Source organism: Carassius carassius, chromosome 23 (assembly GCF_963082965.1).
Source record: "Carassius carassius chromosome 23, fCarCar2.1, whole genome shotgun sequence".
Classification (NCBI taxonomy): Eukaryota; Metazoa; Chordata; class Actinopteri; order Cypriniformes; family Cyprinidae; genus Carassius; species Carassius carassius.
In genome coordinates, this window is record NC_081777.1 from 6,056,689 (window position 1) to 6,077,693 (window position 21,005).

A 21,005-nucleotide genomic window follows, 5' to 3' on the forward strand; every position below is an offset into this window, starting at 1 on the left:
CTTTTTAATTTTCCTGAGAAGTATCTACAAATATAGGCGAGACAGGGCAGTGTTCTACTTTTTTTATTTTAATATATGAGTTATTTGTTTTTTTGTTTTTTTTCACCTCATGTCTCAAACTTTGATATAATTCCTTGATTTATTTGATAAAACAAAACTAGTTTGAAAATCTTATCCTTTAACATGAATGCTGGATTATAATTCAAATAATCATTATATCACCCCACATCAAATTTAACAGGAGGACGTGTAGATTTGGATGATTCAGTGATTTTACTCCAGTAATACCATAATTACAAATCAATGGAAGCCCAAAGGAACACTAAGTACATGAATGAAAGAATTAATTGTAATTGTGACTTTTGGGTTCCAGAATATGTATTGCAATAATAATAATAATAATAATAATAATATTAATAAATCTTTAGTATTGACCTGTGGGGTATTAAAATTAAAAGGGGGAAATGTGATATATATTTCTTCTTTTTTTAATACAAAATTTTATGCTTAATTTCTTAAGTCATTTTGTTCTTAAGTGAATGTATCTTGATTTAAGAAGTTCTGGTTATTCATACTGGAAACATGACAGAAATTCTGATTGATCTCATATTCATCAATTCTGTCCTATTAATGCTCAAATGCTGCTCACACAGAGCTCAAAACACAGAACTGGAGGCCATCATGCCACACAGAGACTCTATGAGGGGAAATTCAGAAAGGGGGTAGACTAGGAGGCTGTGGCCTTTACTTTCCTGGTGAGGGATTCGGGTTTCTCTGGGACCTCATTCCCAGGGGCCTCTGGCTTTGTCACACAGCTATCAGCCACTGCGATGCTGGGATCCAGAGAAAGAGAGAGAGAGAGAGGTTACTGAAGCAAAGCAGCAGAGAAAGACTGCAAGCGAGAGAGGAGAGCCTCATTTGTTCCTAATTCATTCCTGTGAGACCAAATCAGCGTGCTTTATTTGTCTCTTTAGGCCTGTGGAATGATTGCGAGAGAGAACGTGGGCAGATGCCAGGTCTTTAGCAGGCTACTCCATCTTAGGTGCCGTTTCACAAGGTCGACTGAAGCATATTGACTTTTGACACAGATAAAAGGTGCGACAGGATGCGTGTTAGAGCTACAGCCGAACGCTTTGACACTTATTGCAGCTGCACGGGGTGATTTACATTTACCGACAAACACAAGTGCTTATTGCTGGGTGGTAAATTTAGAATTCTTGTGGGGAAACAACAGCACTACATTCAATTACGATGATTTGAAAACCCCCTTATTTTGCCTTCATAAATAATGACAAAACAAAATAAATTACATTTAGGATGGAAAAATAAGGCATTCTGAGTAAATCACAGAAGGACTGAAAGAGAAAGAAAACAAACAGCCAAGAGTCTTCAGTACACACTGTTTAGAAAAAAAAAAAAAATTGAGTTTGCGAAGCAGTAAATAAAACAATGATTACTGACATATGTTTTACAAGTACTGAAACCCTGCTATAGGCAAATGCATTATATTTTGCATATTATTATTGTTATTATTATTATTATTTTTAGATCCTGACAAAAATGTCTTGTGATTTCAAGTTAAAAAAGTTGTTTTCTCCACATAAAAAGCCGTTTTTTCATTTAACAAATTATGAGAAATCTTGCACCTTGTAAGTGAGACTGGTGTTTTATTCACGTCAGCTCGGTATTAAAGTTACACACCTAACAGCTTCCTTCTCGAGTTCCAAAACAACTTTAACTTTGTCGAGATCACAAGAAAATTCAGTTGTGATAATGAGAAAAGAAGAAAGAAAGAAAAAAAAAACTTTTTGGGGCTTCCTTTTGGGGTTAAAAGAAAATACAATTTCAGTCCTTTTACTTCAAAATGTCTTACTAATGAATAATTAATTAAATGTGTTACAGTTTCTTTGCATGTAACTGTAATGTTTACTAGCAATTTCTAAATAAGAATACTGCTATAAATTGAATGGTTTATATTTATAACATTTCATATTTACAATAATTGCTATAATATGCATTTTATGAATATCATTCATTATTAAATCATAAATATTAGCACTTTTTTTTTTGGAAAGCTACACCATATAACGTTTTCCCTTGTCATAAAAAAGGTTGTTATCTTAGATTTTGCTTAAAACCACATGATTTTATATGTTGTTTGATTTGGCAAAAAAATAAAAATAAATAAATAATAATAATAATAAAATGAAAAGTTTTTCAAATATTAATAAGCAGTGTAGCAGGTTTGTTAAAATATTGTGTAATAATACAGACCACTTTTCCAACTGATGCTTACTTAGACCTGCTTCCAAACTCAAATCAAATATCAAGCTTTTAAATCATAAAACAAAATGGCATGGATTTTGTGAGTCTCTCAAATGAGCATCATAATTTCATCTCTGAGGTAATTAAGAACTCCTGTGCCAGATTTCATGCACCCTCACACTGGTTTGCCAAGGCGATATTCCCATGAAGGACAGAAACCAACCCTCTCCTGTGAGTGATTAATTACCCTCTCAGAAGGACAGATTACACTAACTTTAAATATCACTAAATTATTGCATGGGGATAAACGGCAATATGCTGATTTACTGATCCAAGTGACTCAGTGTAGGGTGAAAGTGATATCATTACCTATGTTTAGTTTTTTTAAACTGAAGCATGACTAAAGGAGTTGCTAATAGGGCTGGTTCTGGTTCTGGTTCTGGTCAGGGTGTGTGAGTCCACATCTCAGTGTGGCAGAGAAAGAAAGCCATGTGTCCTTAAATTCATCTCCCAGTGTTTTAATTTTATATGAGGGCAGTGGCCACGTTGAATTTTGGCCTGTTCACTGAGCATTCTGGGAAGGATCTCAGAGGGAATATTTAGCTGGAAACTGGCTGCAAGTCCTGTGCAATATGTTTCAGTACAATATGTCAATATGTTTCTTACATACTGTAAGAATGTGGAATATTGCAAATTTACCTATTAAATATAACATTATACAGCCGATAAATATATTTATCACAATGTAATTTTATCTTGAATGGTAATTTAAAGATAAACTAACAAAACTGCCTCAAATTATTAAGACATCTTGATTTTATTTTATTTTTTTCTTGCCATGGATTCCTCCCTTGATTTGACCATAAAACTTTATAAACTGTAATAAAACATTTATTCATACAACAAAAAAACTAATTATCTCATGTAATTTTGTGGTTTAAACAAGATTATCTTGCTTTATGATGTTTAAAGTATTTTATTTATTTATTTGTGATTTAAAGGAATAGTTTGCATCGAAAATGAACATTTTCACTGGTGAAAACAATATTATGGATAGAGGACTTGCAATTTAGCCAGAAGCAATGTTTGAAAATTAAAACATCTTAATATTTTTTTTAATACATAGCTTTTTTTGTTTTTTGTTTTTTGTTTTTTTTTAATACATAACTTTTTCAAAGTTATGTGGACTACTTGTGGATTATCGTGATGTTTTTATCAGCTCCTTGGAGTCTCATTCTGATGGCACCATTCATTGGTGAGCAAGTGATGAAATAATATATTTCTATAGAAATCTGCATTCATTTCAATATATATATATATATATATATATATATATATATATATATATATATTAGGGGTGTAACGATACGCGTATTCGTATTGAACCGTTCGTTGGACTAATTAATTATATTTGGAAAATAAAAAAAATTGTGAAATATAATGATATGCGTTCAACAAGGTGGCCCAATAACCCAAACGACGTAACAGGCAACGCCCCTGACACCCCCGAAGAAGAAAAAAACACCAACTTATAAGTTTATGTTAGGCTACTCAGTCAGGCACTCGCTCAATAAGTAATACACGCTGAATGCTCGTTGCAAAATGGCCAATGCGTTTAACAGACCAGAAATAGAAGATCCTCCAATAACCAACAGGTATGGTGTTTGGGTGCATTTTGGATTCCCTGTAAGCTATAATGGTGATGGCAAGAGAGTGGTGGATAAAAAAAACAACGATATGTCGCATCTAGGGTACACCAGCGGGAATACAAAAAAAAAAAAAAACACCAGAGGGAATACTTGAAACATGTCAACTCATTTACGCCGACATCACCTTAGTGTGTCAGTATCTGGGAAAAGACGGAAAAGAGGAGAAACATACACGCAACAAACTATCCCCGCAGCATTTAGACAGACATTTCCAATGGATTCAAACAGGGCAAAAGACATCACCACGGCGATTGGTAGGCTACATTTACGTTATTTACGTTATTCATTCTATCATCACCATTATAGCTTAAAGGGGGATCCAAAGTGCACCCAAACACCAAACCTGTTGGTTATTGAATCTTCTATTTCTGGTCTGTTTAACGCATTAGCCATTTTGCAACAAGCCTTCAGCGCGTACTGAGTGAGCGAGCGCCTTACTCTGTAGTGGAAAACGTAGGTTTTAAGCACATGCTTAATGTAATTGAGCCCCGTTACAATATTCCTTCATGAGCCCATTTCAGACAGACCGTAATTCCTGCTTTGTTCCAAAAAACATAAGCCCTATAGAGAACCAATTGAGTAAAAACACACTCAATATAAAGAGTTATAGAGTTCCATATAAAAAGTTACATCTTTGTATTTGTTCATAACTACTACAATAATATAACATTTTCATTTTTTTTTATAAGGAGCTGTTTTTGTTTTATACAGTATACTGCTAAGAAAACGAATAGCTCCATCATTGTTCAATGTAAAAAAAAAAAAAAAAACAAAAAAAAAAAACATACTTTGTTAGTTTTAATAAATAAAACATTTTTTAAAATCAAGGAAATTTATCTGCCAATTTTTTCTTTTTGCTGTATCTAAAATGTACCGTACCGAACCGAACCGTGACACCAGTGTATCGTATCGAACCGAACCGTGAATTTTGTGAACCGTTACACCCCTAATATATATATATATATATATATATATATATATATATACAGTACAGACCAAAAGTTTGGACACACCTTCTCATTCAAAGAGTTTTCTTTATTTTCATAACTATGAAAATTGTAGAGTCACACTGAAGGCATCAAAACAATGAATTAACACATGTGGAATTATATATTGAATTATATACATAACAAAAAAGTGTGAAACAACTGAAAATATGTCATATCCTAGGTTCTTCAAAGTAGCCACCTTTTGCTTTGATTACTGCTTTGCACACTCTTGGCATTCTCTTGATGAGCTTCAAGAGGTAGTCACCTGAAATGGTCTTCCAACAGTCTTGAAGGAGTTCCCAGAGATGCTTAGCACTTGTTAGCCCTTTTGCCTTCTGTTTGCGGTCCAGCTCACCCCAAAACCATCTCGATTGGGTTCAGGTCCGGTGACTGTGGAGGCCAGGTCATCTGGCGCAGCACCCCATCACTCTCCTTCTTGGTCAAATAGCTCTTGATGCCTTCAGTGTGACTCTACAATTTTCATACTCATGAAAATAAAGAAAACTCTTTAAATGAATAACAGCTGTAAGGAAATGTTGAAATGCAGTTACCCTGCATATAGCCCATGCCTTTTTGCATAATAGTATGTAAATATTTTTACTTGCTTGGAAAGATTCAAAGTGATTAATGATTAAAGGTGTAGTAAATGACCAACCTAATTTTCTACTTGACTATATTTTTGGTTAATGGTCAGATTATGGTCACATCAGTGCAGTGCAGACAAAAGCACCCTTGTGTGTCAGAGAGAAAGAAAACCTCTCTGACACCCAAGGGTGGCCCACTGTTGAAGAGCACCAAGATGTCATGGTAAGATGTTTTTGTTAAGCTTTCATGCATGTCAGCAAGTCACTGATGTCTTCCCCCTATTTTAATAAGCCACTGGAACATTTCCCCTTTAAAACATCTCCACTCTCAATTAATTTAATTTATAAAATCATATACCACAGACCACATCCAGAAAAATCTATGTAATTTGTAGTACTTTGTAACGTATCTTTATTTTACGCACTAGTTTAATAATTGCATTATAAATGTCAATAATTTAATTAATAATATTTTATTTCAATAGTCCACTTTAGACTTCTAACTATAACTAAATAACTATATGTCGACTAAATTTCATTAAAGTAATACATATTAATAAAAGCAATATATATATATATATATATATATTTTTTTTTTTTTTTTTTTTTAAGTTTCAATGTCATTTTTACAAATATAATTTTTTTCTTTATGGTTCAGTTGCGATTGTAATCAGTCTGTAATTCTTAGATAATTTGTACAGTTGTTTCAACAATCTTCTTGGGCATAAAATGCTTCTTTAAAATGTGGAGCAGAATGGTATAGGTCATCATTATTCTTTTCTAAAAAACAGCCTTCTCAACTATAGATGCCCCCAATCACTGTAGATCATCGGGGTCAAAGTTTCAGTCTTTTCTGAGTTCCCATGTAGCCCTTAGTTTTGTGAAGTGTGCGCTTCAAACAGTTGACTGTCAAGTGTTCTGTTTATTTGCCATGCTTTGGGATTTGACAGGCTCTGCTGCTAATATGATGTGCCTCCTGCAATCAGCCCTGATTGAAACACCTGTCTCTCAAACTGAGAAATGGACAAATCAGGTCTACATAGCAATCAGGAAACCTCTTTAGCAAATAGGTAACATGCTCTTAAGCAATCAAGTGCATCCACTAACAGCAAAATGAGAGATGCATTCATAAATGCTGCTTTTCTGAATATTTTAAGTGTGATGACCCCAAAGTATTGAAGGTTGTGCTTTCATTAAGGTAACTAGAAGCCCAGCATTATGGTGGGATGATGCAGAGTAATACTTTCAGAAACAGCCACTGAAGTATGAAATGTTCACTCCAGTTGTGTCGTTGGAGATTCTGAAGTGTAATTCTTCTCAATGACAATGACAGGCTCTGCATTACCGTTTCAATCACCTCTTTCTCCAACCTTCAAAAGAAGGTAGCATTAATAAAAACTTGTCATTATGGTTATCCACAAATAATTGAAATACATTTTTTTACCTTTTTTATTATCACCTTTACTATTTTTGTCAACCAGGATTGCAGTTGCATGTCAGTGGATATAGACCACAACCGCAATATATACCTTTTTAACAGTGAAATATTTAATATGCTTGCATTGTTTGCAGCAAGAGATTTGTTTGCATTTTGCTTTATGATTTCACTGAAATCCCATAAACAAGATGAAACCTTTCTTCAGTTCTTCCGCTGTGTTTCTGGAGATTGGTCCTTGCTGTAAGCGATTACATAAAGTGTTGTGGACAAAACTGGCCATGGAAAAAAGTGCACACTATCAGTAGGTGCGTTTCCATTACCCTTCAAATTGCACAAATTGAAATTGTGAATTGAAAATACACAAAATTTAAAGCACAAAATCACCTGTATATTGCAAAGATGTTTTTACAATCACATGAGGTGTTTTTTAGGCAGTGCGAAAAATGAATAATTTGTGAAACTGCAATGGAATTTTGTTTCCCGCATTAACGGGTCACATGGCCTATGGAAAAAGTCACATGATCATATTTCAATGTAACATAACCTCCAAGAACCTCTTCATATGTGGCCGCTCTCCAGCATAAGGGGCTTTCCTTACCATAAATGCTTAATAAGTGACAATTTACACTGCACACGTCTGTGGTGAAGTGTGGCTTTGACACTCTAGTTGATGCTTGTGTTTATTCCAGAATCCAGCCACACCACATACGTTTTTGAATGTCACTTGCGAGTGAAGTACTTACAGATCGTTGTCTGTTTCTGTGCGGGGCTTCTTTCCTCTCCTGTATACCATACATATAGTGGCCACCACTCCTACAATCAGACCGGCCACCACCACAACTCCCAAGATGCCAAAAATACCACCAGGAGGTCCTTGTGGCATCGGCTTTTCTGCGGGAGAAGAGAAAGAAAGAGCATTATGAATCGTGCCTGATTCATCCCACCACTATTAAGCAATCAGCGATTCTGAATCACAAATATAAGAGTTTGCAGGCTGACACAGCATCAGCTGACCACAGATAATCAAAACATTGCTGTGTTTACAATCCTTCATTCCTGCACGTTAAGTCAGCGTGGAGAAAACGCAGTGTGGGATCAAGAATCGTTTCAATTTAATTGTTTGCATCTTTTCCTCTGATGCATTATTTAATCAACAATTAGGCCTAATATTGAGAACAGGTTTCACTTTAGAAGTAGGATTCCAGTCAGCGTTTTTTAAGAGACATGGTGGTTGATGTCAGAGCTTAAAGGGACAGTTCACCTTCAATGAACATTCTGGCATTATATACCCTTAAGTTGTTCCAAACCTGTATGGGTTTCTTTCTTTTGGTGAGCGTAAAATAATTTGCTGGTCCCCACTGACTTCCATAGTATGGAGAAAGAAAGAAAGAAATATCTTCTTTGGTGTGCAGCAGAATAAAGATACTCATACTACTGTAGTTTGGAATGGCATGAGGGTAAGCAAATGGTGAGGAAATGTTAAATTTGTGGTAGACTTAAAAAAAAAAAAAAAAAAAACATTGTCAGTTTTACCTTTGCATTACAACGCAAGGTCAACACTTTAAGTCTGTCTCAAAGGTTGCGAGAAGCTACATTCTCACAACCCTTGAAACTGAGAGCCAATATATGTGTGAATTTCAGTCAATACTGTTGAGGTGTGAAGGTAAAGAGGTTTCTTCTGTAATCCTTGCATCAGGGCTGAAAGTAACAGTTTCCTTTGTATTTCAGCAGATGAAACTCAACACAAAAGCCACAGTGCCGTGATCTCCACTAAGGCTAATAATATTAGCTTCTTGCTAGATTTAACCATTAAGGTTTACCTAAGTAACTAATGTTGTATTAGGACTGCAGTAAACCAACCACATAAACATTGTGCACGATCTGCTAAAATAATAATTTTGCTTATGTATTCTTTTTTTTTAAATGTGGGCTCAGCAAAAGTGCATGAACTTAGGTGCACTATAATTTAAGATGTTAATATTTATGCAAAAATGCCAGCAAAAACAATCAGACATAATGCATTCCAGCAAAAGCACATTCTCGCATTTAACCCAACTGAGCAGCTGCTCGTGGGTGTTAAGCCACTGGGTTTTTTGGCAGACTATAGGGGCAAATATGTTCTGAAGACTGCAGCAGCTGTTGCTGACTTTATGATTGGCCTCTAGTTTGTGTCAAAAACAGTCAATGTTGGCAGCAAATGTCAACATGGCAACCGATTCCACTGACAGGGGTATCTCATAAAACTGGTGCAGTGTGACTGATGGCCAGCAGGGGGTGAGAGCATTCACGGTGGCACAATATGTGCTACAATCAGTCACATGTCATAATTCGTCTGCATAGACGAGACAACCCATCCAAATTATGCTCAGACGTGCAACACTTAGATTTAATCACTAAATACAGCAGATGACAGAATTACTGTCGACAGGAACCAGGCCAAGAAATGTAATATAACTGAACACAATAAGCGTGAGCTCTTTGTGGCTTTGGTGCTATTTTTCTAACGCTCATGTCATAAATAACATTTAAATTCTGCTGTTTGATGGCATTCTGGCTTGTTTTGCAAGATTTTTATTGTGCTTCCATGGCTTTTTAGGAGATTGTGCTGTCATATACTTAGTGCCGAGTTTGATCGATTTGCTTGTTTGATTGATTAACATGCAAGGGCTTTTACAGCCAGGAATGTTTTATTGCACAGTGGTTGATCTTTCATAGTTTGAAAGACTTTATGGAGGTCTCAGCTGTTTCATTGAAATATCAACTTTTTCTGCTTTTGATAAAATTCATTAAGGGTAATAAAAAATGGACGTAAATGAAATATGTTTGGACAGAAAACAAGTATAGAGAGCTATAAAATATAAACTGAAGTATTTCAAAATCTGAGCACAGTTTGACATAATTTTGAAACTCTAGAAGAGAAAAAAAATGGGATTAATGGGGGGGGGGGTTCTGAAAAATGAAAATAAAAAAGTGAGAAGTAGGACATTTGTGTCTCTCTATTTAATCGCATTGCTGTCTAGAAGAAACAACTCAGATACTAAAGAGATCTCATTTGTAATTTCTATTTTCCGTGGGAGTTCTAATTGTACTGGTTTGAAATGTACAATAAGACTGCAGCTGAACTTAATGTCTCTTTGCAAATCTAGTTATTAACTCATGCTAAGAGGGACATTTTGGCATTGCTATAAAATTAAAATGGATAGCAAAGTATTCATTTGAACTTGGTATCTTTGATTTTGATTATATAACTTGGTATCTTGGCAAATCTGAGCACAGTCTGAGACATTATTTATATAATTTCTGAAACCTAAAATGATCTCCATTTGCTCTCTATTTAATCTCATTGCTCTCTAGAAGTAATTTAAATATTAAGGAGATCTCATTTGTATGTGTATATCCTATGGTAGTTCAAACGTTTGCAATGTAAGACTGCAGTTCAAGTGAATTTCTCTGTGCAAGTCTAGTTACTAACTCAAGCTTAAAGAGACATTTTGACAGCTATAAAATTAAAATGGAGTTTTCATTTGATGAGAAATACTGGAGTTCATATTGATGTCTTTGTCTTTTGATCGCAGAGTTTGTTATCTTGGCAAATCTGAGCACATTTTGATATATTATTTATATCTATTCTTTAACTCTAGAGGAGAAACGTGGGATCATTGTGGTGTAGAAAAAACTTGGAAGTGAGACACTTGAGACTCTGTCTGCTTTCTATTTATTCTCATTGCTGTCTAGAAAAAAAATAATCGGAATATTAAAGAGATATAATTTGTAGTTTGTATTTCCTCTGGGAGTTCAAACTCTATTGGTTTCAAATGTAAGACTGCAGCTGAAGTATATTTCTCTTTTTAAGTCTGGAGTCGAAGCCAAGAAATACATTTGGATCTGATATGAAGTGTCCAGAATTTTTTTTTTTACTTACTTAAGTAAATGGTATGTCATAATAATGTGATATGAAAAAAAAGAAGATATGTGATATAATTATATCATTGTTGCTGAGAAAGTGTGGATCTGTCCTTGCATGAATCAGTATTTTTCATTGAACTCTAATCCTCAATCACTGGCTGATCCAAGATTATGAGAAAGCGTATACTTTCCCACTGATTCAATAGTACTAGAAAGACAGGCAGAAAACAGAATAATGCATTTTCATAAATCTTTAACTGCTGAGTACTCCATCAAACATCAAGGCACAATGGCTCAAACTTACTTCCAGAGATCCCGAACTGAATGGCAGAGCTGTATTAAGATTCTGTCCTCAAACAAAGTCTGCCAACCTCAATAAGCAAAACCTAGCAAACCTTGGGCAGAATCAATGGATTCTCCCCTAGTGCTGTGAGAATCTCTAAACACTTCCAAGACTCTACTGAGTAAGACGCCTATAGCCCCCATGATGTCTTCATTATTATCTGACCATGATTGTCTCTCCTGAAAGGACGAAGCTTCTGTCCCTGGGGTGTTTTTCCCCGACAGCCTCTGATCACTTGGCTGACTCTCTCTAGAGCACAATGACGGACATTCAGAGCACCACTTCACACAACGGCGAACAATGGCAGCGCAAGCCTCCACACCTGTAAACCGCCCCACACCGCTCTCACTTTGTGCTTGACACTCAGCATGGACAGCGTAAGCAATTTCATGTCACTTCGGGACAACTGCTTTTGGGGCCCTTGCTGACCTCAGGCGCTGTGCTTTCTGCAGTCTATGGAAGTCATGAGGTTTGAAACTTCCAAAAGTCTGGAAAAATACTTGCACTTTTCACATGTATACTATACATTGATGTTCCTCTGATATTTTTAAAAGACACAATTAAATACACAGACATTTGATAATGCTCTACATTTCATGGTTGATATTATATATTAATAAAACTGTGTAAACCATACTTGTGGAAGCCTCAGATAACTACACTGTGATTTTTAATCTTTCTCTGCTAAGATATTGGGAGTGTTCCACTGAGTAGCCAATCAGAACCTCTGAAATCAAAAGCCATTTGGAATGATGAAATTAATTAATGCTGAATTATCGATATAACACAACAAATAGTGTGCAGGAAATTTCCACTTTTTACAAGTATGGTACACATTGGTGTTCCTTGGATATTTGTTGGAGGCAGAGAGCAAATTTTAATTTTTATATATTTATTCATTCGCGAGACCTTTTAGACGTATTACATAACATTAACCAAGCATGGAAAGTAGAATTTAAACATATCAAAAGTCTGTATCCCCTTTTAAAATGATCATTTTGGTCTATCCTATTGTACTTCACTACTGTAGTCTTGATGTTCTTCACAGATCTCAACTTAATCCAACAATCAAAACCATAAAACACTGTGAAAATTGTGATTATATATGTATGTTATGAATGCTTGATTCTGATCGGTTGCAGCTGGATGCACTTATTTTAAGTAAAAAAAAAAAAAAAAGAAGAAGAATGAAAATTTCAGCAGCATGATGGGAAAATAAATAATTACAAATATACTCTTTGTTTCAAGCTTGACCATTCAGCCCTGCTACTAAAGTTATATATACAAATATCAAATCAAATATTAATTTACCGATTGGTTTATTTCATTCATTCATTCATTCATTCATTCATTCATTCATTCATTTTTTTAATATACATTTCCAATTTTTTTTTTAATTCTTTATTCAAAGTGTCACTAATCTGCAGATTATTTTAAAACAACATATTGAAAAAAGGGATGTGTGACAATAAGGAGAAAGATGTTGCATGTTAGAGAGAAAATAAGAAAGTGCTTTCTGCTATGAGTTTTATTCCCATAACTGTAGTTGCCCTTTGGGCCTGCTTTCCATTGCCTTAAATGCAGCAGTCAGATACAATTTTGTGTTACATAACACAAACTCACAATGAGGACAAGAAAAGTTTCAAAATGCAATTTTCCTTTTATGGATTGGAGCCTCAGATACACTGCAGAGAAAAGGAACAGTGATTTTTGGTCTTTCTCTCACCAAGTAGCCAACCAGAACCTCTAATCTCTCTCTGTCTCTCTCTTTTTCCTTATGGTTCAATAAAAAAAGGATATAATAATAATAATAATAATAATAATAATAATAATGTAAAAGTATTGTAATAATAATGTTATTATATAATAATGTAAACAAGTTTTAATAATTTTAATAATAATAATTATTATCTGTGGAGTCACTAAATCCAGTTACATACAGAGTTGTACAGCCGTGACCCAGAAGGCTGAAATAATTCTGTCATCATGGCGAACGTTGGAGCAAGGCTTTGTTTCAGCAATTCTTATTAACGACCTTGTTCAAGACCTAGCTCCATGAGGGATGGAAAAATTGATCCAGTTCTCAAAATTTATAGTTAAGCATACAAAAGGAAATTCAATTAGCCCCTGCAGGACGGTGTTACAGTAGTAAAGCCATGCACACTGGAAGATTCAATTAAACTTTGAAATGCATTGCTGTGAGAGGGATGTATTAAAATAACTTTTAGAGTCAACTTTTTCCATTTCAACTTTAACGTATGACCCTTTCTTTGATTAAATTGCTGATGATGTTGCCCAATGAAATGGATTATGGAACACCTGTGCTCCAGGTTTGAAGACTGAGATATTAAAGACACTTTTTAAAAAAAATATTTTTATGAGATGCCCTGTGTTATATTGTACCAGATTGTGACGAGTGGGGCGGGGCCGAGGGACATGGGAGCGAGTCCGGTGGAGTGATTGGAGATGAGCTACACCTGTTCGACCCACCAGTCTCGAGGCCCACGGAGGAGATGGAAGGATATAAAACTGGAGCGACGACAGTGAAGGACGAGAGAGGACCAGGCCTGGGCTTTTAGTTGTGTTTAGATTTTTATTTGAGCGCACTAGTCGTCCGTGAGGGGCTGGTGCGCTGTTTTGTGTTTATTTTGTATTAAAAGGTTATTTGATTGTCCGCCGGTTCCCGCCTCCTTCTTCCGGATGAATATTAATGTTTAATTCATTACACAGATAAAGGACGTCATATACGAGGGTTACTGACATGATGCTCATTTCTGGTGCTTATCTTTTTTTTAACCATACATTAAACAATATATTCATACATACAATGAGTTCTTAACCATTTATTTCTTGGCATTTTAGGAGAAACATCTGAGATGCTTAAATGCATCACAGAGAACTCCATCAAGTATTTTCAGCCATGAAAGAGCAACCTCTGAGCAATAAAACTTTCCTCTGGGAAGGCACATCGGACTTTCTAATCAGCGCATAACCTGAATATTTATTGTAAGTCACTTAGAGAGAGATACATAAAGTTCACGGCAGCAGGAATCACAATCGCAATCACTTTGCTAGCTGATCCTTTAAGGCCAGACCCCAAGCACTCGATATTATTCTTCAGTTGTTGTGATAGCTTGTGGTAAATGCCATTGAATTATGTAAGAGTTAAATAATGGCCTATCAGTGCAACTGCATTACAGACAACAGGCTCTTTTCTGTTATAAGAGCAGCAGGCCTGCCCAGAGCTGTGATCAATAGGTTTGTAATGCACTATAAACTTTCAACAGGCGGCCGAGTTGGCATGACAGCCTGTTTGTGGATCATAAAAGAAGAATCACAGGGGCAGCATTTGACAGCTATTCTGCTATGACTGCTCAGTTAAGGTGCTCTGTGAGAAAACTAATTGAAAATTCTATTTGTTTTGACATTTGTGGCCACGAGACAACAATAGAAGGTCCATTTAGGGGGATCACAGTTGAGTTACCACATGAGAGGATCTGATGAAATTTAATGGCATTTCGGGAAAACACAATTTGCAATACTTCCACGTTTTTTAAAAGTTCAATAAAACTTTTATGGTTTGATGTGAATAAATGTTCTGTTGTGTATACTAGGGCCCTATAAAATCTGCTTTATTATTTATTTATTTGTATTTACTTTTTCATAAAATTCATTAACCCCCCACAATTATGTATTAAGATGGCAGACACTGAAAACAACATGAGTGTTACATGTTGATTGAGAACTTATTTGGTTTAGGTTTATGCTCGCATGCACTATGTTGCAGTATTAAGTGTATAGCTCTACTTCTGATTTATTTGTCTAAATTATATGACTCTCTCTATGTTTCCATGATTCTATTAGCATCTTCCACGTAGTAGAAATCATAGGGCCACAGGCTTTAACAATATTCCCAGTCTCTGTTTTCAAACCAACTTTAAGCCTCTAAATAGCTAAATAAATAAGCAAAAATATGTGAAACCCACCTTAGTAACCAAATATTTGGTTTCTTATAAATCACATCATTTAAGAAAAATATAGAAATGCCACATCTGTCCTGTTTTTAAGAAAGTGAAAAATTGTCATTGATTTTCAATGAGAGCAGAGAATCCACCCACATATAGACCTGTAGTGTCCCTGTCAGCAGAGTGATGTCTCTGCCCCTCGTGGATACGACCTTGATGATTAGTGATGCAGCCTCCTTCTGGGTGGCAGACACCTCCATCACCTGTCATTGGCTCTAATGCAGCCCCCCTGAGCAGCTCCATGGCCTCAGATCCTTCACAATTTGATCAAGTAAGGTCCTTTGTAAGTTAACATTCAATGGTATATACATAATATACAGTATTCATGGTCACATTCTTGTTAAATTCTAGTAAATGTCATGTGACAAAATGTTTACAGAAACCACAATTTCTTTGCCCAGAATGGTCTGTGCTCCTCGGAACAAAAACTGATCTCTAGTGCCATATTGGAAGTGAAACTTGTGAGATAAAAGTTTAATTTAATTTAATTTAATTTAATTTAATTTAATTTAATTTAATTTAATTTAATTTAATTTAATTTAATTTAAATTTTTTTTTTATGTTATTTAGTGGCAGAAACAAGCCTCCATACTGTATAGTTTATTTTACAGTAAAACATTCATTTAAAATAACAATGGCACCTTAGGTTCATGCAAATACCATGGTATAATTCATAAAGCACCTGTACTGTAGAAAACCACTGTTATTTAGTGCTTGAATGTCAATGCTAGTGAATGTTAGACTTATACTTAGTCTTGTTCCACAGATGCCGTTTCTGTATAGAAGTATAAGCAACCCAGGGAACTTCAACACAATACGAACAGTTTATTAAAAGATAAACGTTCCTCTAACGGCACTTTCATGTACCTCACACAGTGTGCCAGACGTGAATGTGAGATCCAGCTTCCAGACACCGCATGACATATCAGTTTCTCACTCTGCAGATGTGAACTTGTGCTCTGTATCTTACGTCATGCTGAGAAGATTCAGATTTCATCATGGTTGGATCAAGGGAGGAAGGCTGGTATATTAATGCATGATGATCACAGCAGGCTCCTTCCCCTTCAGAGCGATACAGGCCTCAGTGCTGGTCACAGTTCTCAGAGGGGAGCAAGGGCTAGGCCATGCAGATTTGCATTTGTTTATCATTTGAACTTTCTGCGTTATTAATTCTGCCGTCATCCTCCAGCCCAATTCACTACATGGAATCCACAACTGGTTAGCAATGTGTTCCTGTTTGTGACCACTTCAAGTTGTAACTGATTATTGATGATATCATATGGTTTGACATAAACAGTATTTCCTGTTTAGTAATAGATCTGTTATTATGAGCATGATGAGATAATAATGGGCAACCACTTTTTTTTTTCTTTCGTTGGGTCCCTAATGAATAACATATTTGGCCTTTCCAAAACCTAGTGAACGGTCTTGCTTAATACTGTCTATACAGGCAGCTGGCTTCTAGACTATTACCCTTACTGAAATGGCAACATTCATATGCATTTCTAGCAAACATACATTTGCCTAAAGAAACTTTTCATATAAATAAAATAAAAAATAAAAATTCTGTCATCTTAATCAGAAATTTTGAAGAATGTCATTTCAGTAGCACTGACTTCTCGAGGTCTAGAGTTGAAGTTTCACAACTCTTACATTTGTGCAAACATGAACATATTGGTTACATATTGGTTGATTTTATTGTATGTGTAAGAAATTAGTTTGTATTTTCAATAGCATTCATTAAAAGCAGTTGATTAATTTCAAGTTTAGATTATACATTTAAGTTTGTTCTGTGTGACTTCTGGTGCCAGCATGCTTCAAAGGATTACATTCTTAATCAAGAATACACTTTAATATATTAAAATAAATCAAATTTATGTAATTATTTTAGACCATAAAATGCACTACAGATGCAACATAAATAAATGTAAACGTCAGGGGCGTCTGCAGGATTTCACATGAGGGCATGCACAGAGGGGAGTTTTTATTTATTTATTATTATTATTATCATTATTCAATACATGCTCACGTAAAAAATAAATAAATAAATAAATAAAAAAACTTAAGACTCTTGAGACAATACATGAGAGCAAATGCTGAGCAGAATGAATATGTGTCTAGACAGCTTTTAAAACTGAAAAAAAAACATAATTAATAATAATAATAATAATAATAATAATTGACTGAATCGGACTGTTTTGCAAACTCATTTGGCCACTTTTGTGAAAGAAATAAAAATAAACATCTGATTCAAAATAATGATTATTTCATAATTAATGGTATGGCTGGCTCAGTCGACATGAATATGGGACAGACAAAATAAAAGATTTTTTTTATTTTTTTCTATTTATTTTTTCAGGTAAGTTGGAGTGCTAAAATTTTACTCTGTACCCCACACTAAACTATTGTATGCTGCCAGTGAGCATGTCAAATGCAACAAATACTAAACCGCATCTGTTGCGTTTTTCATTATATCCTTCATTATATGTACACATATTTGCATTGCTTTGACCATTCGCTGTAGATCGGACCTTATATCACACCTCAAGTTACGTACAATGCTTACATGCTATTGGTCAAAATACTTTTCAGTAATTACCTTCAGCAAGTACGAAAACAATAGGATAACAAAGCCAAAATTCTGATATTTTATGAAACTTAGAAATCCCAGCCATAACATGTCTTGGAAAAAATCGATATATGATTACCCTAGCCAGTATGTCCATATTGTAAGTTTTAGCATCTACCCAGATTTGAATAAATATGAATATGACATACAAATAAATATCCTGACATTAAGAATACATGCTTAAAATCGAACCAAAAGATGGCATAGTTATATTTCCATCTGCATCCCATCTAGTGTGCCTATATGGTCCCTTAAAAAGCTATCTAGGATGATTATGGAATGTTATTGTACATCTTAAGACTCTGTGTCAGTTCATCTTAAGAATTGGTGCTACATGCATGCAAACTTCTTGAATTACCATGCATGCTTCCTTGTCAGTACATCTCATGCAGAGCATGTAACCTTTGTGTGAAAATGAAAGGGGAAAGGCATTTCATATGCTATGTAAAGAGCTCTGTCACCCTTCAGCTGGGTATTTTCCATCTTGGCCTTTTACCCTTGTTTTAAGTTCTTTCAAAAGTTCAAAGTGGCAAGATTCCACTGTAACATGTTAGTCACACATTGCAGTATGAGTCGCGCATTAAAATAAGGGGCCCTGAAATCAGCTTGGCCCACCTGGACCAGACCTCTTCCAACTAACAGTCTGTCACCATGACTGGCATGCTAGTAGTTTTAAATGGAAACAGGTTTAGCTACTGATTCTCTCACTAATGTGTTCTCTACTGATTCTCTCACTAATGTGTTCTCATTTTTGTCCATGCAAAGAAATCCTTTATATATATATATATATATATATAGTACAGACCAAAAGTTTGGACACACCTTCTCATTCAAAGAGTTTTCTTTATTTTCATGACTGTGAAAATTGTAGATTCACACTGAAGGCATCAAAACTATGAATTAACAAATGTGGAATTATATATGGAATTATATACATAACAAAAAAGTGTGAAACAACTGAAAATATGTCATATTCTAGGTTCTTCAAAGTAGCCACCTTTTGCTTTGATTACTGCTTTGCACACTCTTGGCATTCTCTTGATGAGCTTCAAGAGGTAGTCACCTGAAATGGTCTTCCAACAGTCTTGAAGGAGTTCCCCGAGAGATGCTTAGCACTTGTTGGCCCTTTTGCCTTCTGTCTGCTGTCCAGCTCACCCCTAAACCATCTCGATTGGGTTCAGGTCCGGTGACTGTGGAGGCCAGGTCATCTGGCGCAGCACCCCATCACTCTCCTTCTTGGTCAAATAGCTCTTGATGCCTTCAGTGTGACTCTACAATTTTCATAGTCATGGAAATAAAGAAAACTCTTTGGATGAGAAGGTGTGTCCAAACTTTTGTTCTGTACTGTGTATATATATATATATATATATATAAGATGTACAGTAGACTAGTTTGTTTCTCAATCAGAACAGATTTGGAGAAATTTACTCACCAACGGACCTTCACAGTGAATTGGTGCCATCAGAATGAGAGCCCAAATAGCTGATAAAACCATCTCAAAAATCAACAAATTCAATCCATCAATTAACATCTTCTGAAATAAAAAGCTCTGTGTACAATAAACAATTCCATCCTGAAGACATTTTTGGTCATAATACCATTGCTTTCAGCTAAAATATGAGTCCTCTATCCATATGTGTCTGGCTGTAGTGAAAACATCATCTAATCTAAATCGAAAAATGCACAGAATTTTTTTTTTTATGAAAAATTCTTGGTGGATTGTGATGTGAGAGGACAACAGGGATGGCCTTTTTTCTTTCACTGGAGGACCCATTATTATGTATTATGGCCAGATAAAGTTAAAATGCCTTGTCATGGAGCTTTTCACTTCACAAGACATTAACTGATGGATTGGAGTCGTGTGAATTACTTGTTGTCTTTTTAGTAGCTATGTGGACTCTCATTCTGAACACCTGAACATTCTGGCACCAATTCACTGCAGAGAATCCATTGATGAGCAAGTGATGTAATGCATAAATCTATTCCAAAGAAAGAACAAACTCATTGGACGACAATGAAGGTGAGTAGATTTAAAGCAAATTTTCATTTTTGAATAGACTATTTAAGCAGCACTTCTGTTATACTAGGGTTAGGTACTTTTAACTTGTATAACTTTTTCAAGATTCTAAACATGCACAATCACATTTAGTTTCTAAACCTGTTTTTGAACTCTTTTTCTGGCTCTCTTCAATTGATGCACCATCAAATAAAAGGATGCATCTGCAAATGTACTAAATGTGTAGAGACACACTCCCATCTGCATCAATGTGATGCACATTAGAAAAAAACAGCTTTTTCGAAGCTTTTAATACTGCACTATGCACATCTCAAACGGAAAATGCTCCCGCTGGCCCAAATTGTTTTCCGAAGGCTGAACCTGGTGTTCGTCTCCTCTGCTTACCGCAAAACACTGAAGCAATAGCTTCTCCATACCTCACTCCAGAGTTTCAAGAGAACAGACTGAAAGTTTAGCAACCGATTCATGCCATCGTGGCAATGAAAAGAGAATACGCCTGCCAATGATAGCCACCTGTTCCTTCCAAAGACTACAGTGATGGGTATGTTATTACAACCTCACACTCCTGGTGCCAAGACACTGAGACAACTCCATCAAAAACAGAATCGAGAGAGAGAGAGAGAGAGAGAGTGAGAGAGAGAGAGAGAGAGAGAGAGAGAGAGAGAGAATGGGTGAGGAATCATGTGAGTATGGAGAAGATCTGCAAGCAATTTATTCAGAGTAGCATTACTGCTTTTTTATTTCCCCTTGTTTTTTTCCATGTGGGCCAAATACCACAGGCCCCAATAAAGAAACAGAAATGTGGTTTAATGAAGTTCATAAATCTGTGTTATTTGCTGCCAACTCGGAGCGCCACTTAATGCGTCTGCAGATCCTTCCCTCCTCATTCACCCCACTCCCGCCCACCCCATTCTAAATCCACACTCTCATTAAAGTTACACGTTTTCAAGCCTGTCTCCTTCAGAACCACAAGATCTTGATGTCATCATGTTTTCCACTGCTGTTTTCCCACTAACGCTCCATGGAGTAAGACATTCTGCCTTGTCCTGACTGTGTCATCCATCCGGCCCTTTCGGTCTCAGCCCTAAATGCTGCCTCCT

At 35.6% G+C, this 21,005-nt stretch overlaps 1 protein-coding gene across 4 annotated transcripts in view; it reads right to left on the reverse strand.

Moving 5' to 3' along the window:
• nectin1b (nectin cell adhesion molecule 1b) overlaps nt 1-21,005 on the reverse strand; it is a 234,898-nt gene that overhangs the window by 55,898 nt on the left and 157,995 nt on the right. For 3 of the 4 annotated variants that reach the window (XM_059506088.1, XM_059506091.1, XM_059506090.1), the window contains exon 6: nt 7,729-7,876. In XM_059506088.1, coding sequence (XP_059362071.1) covers nt 7,729-7,876 — 148 coding nt within the window. Of the gene's footprint in view, nt 1-615; nt 834-7,728; nt 7,877-21,005 lie in introns of those variants that run through there. The other variant, XM_059506092.1, reaches the window with a different exon arrangement.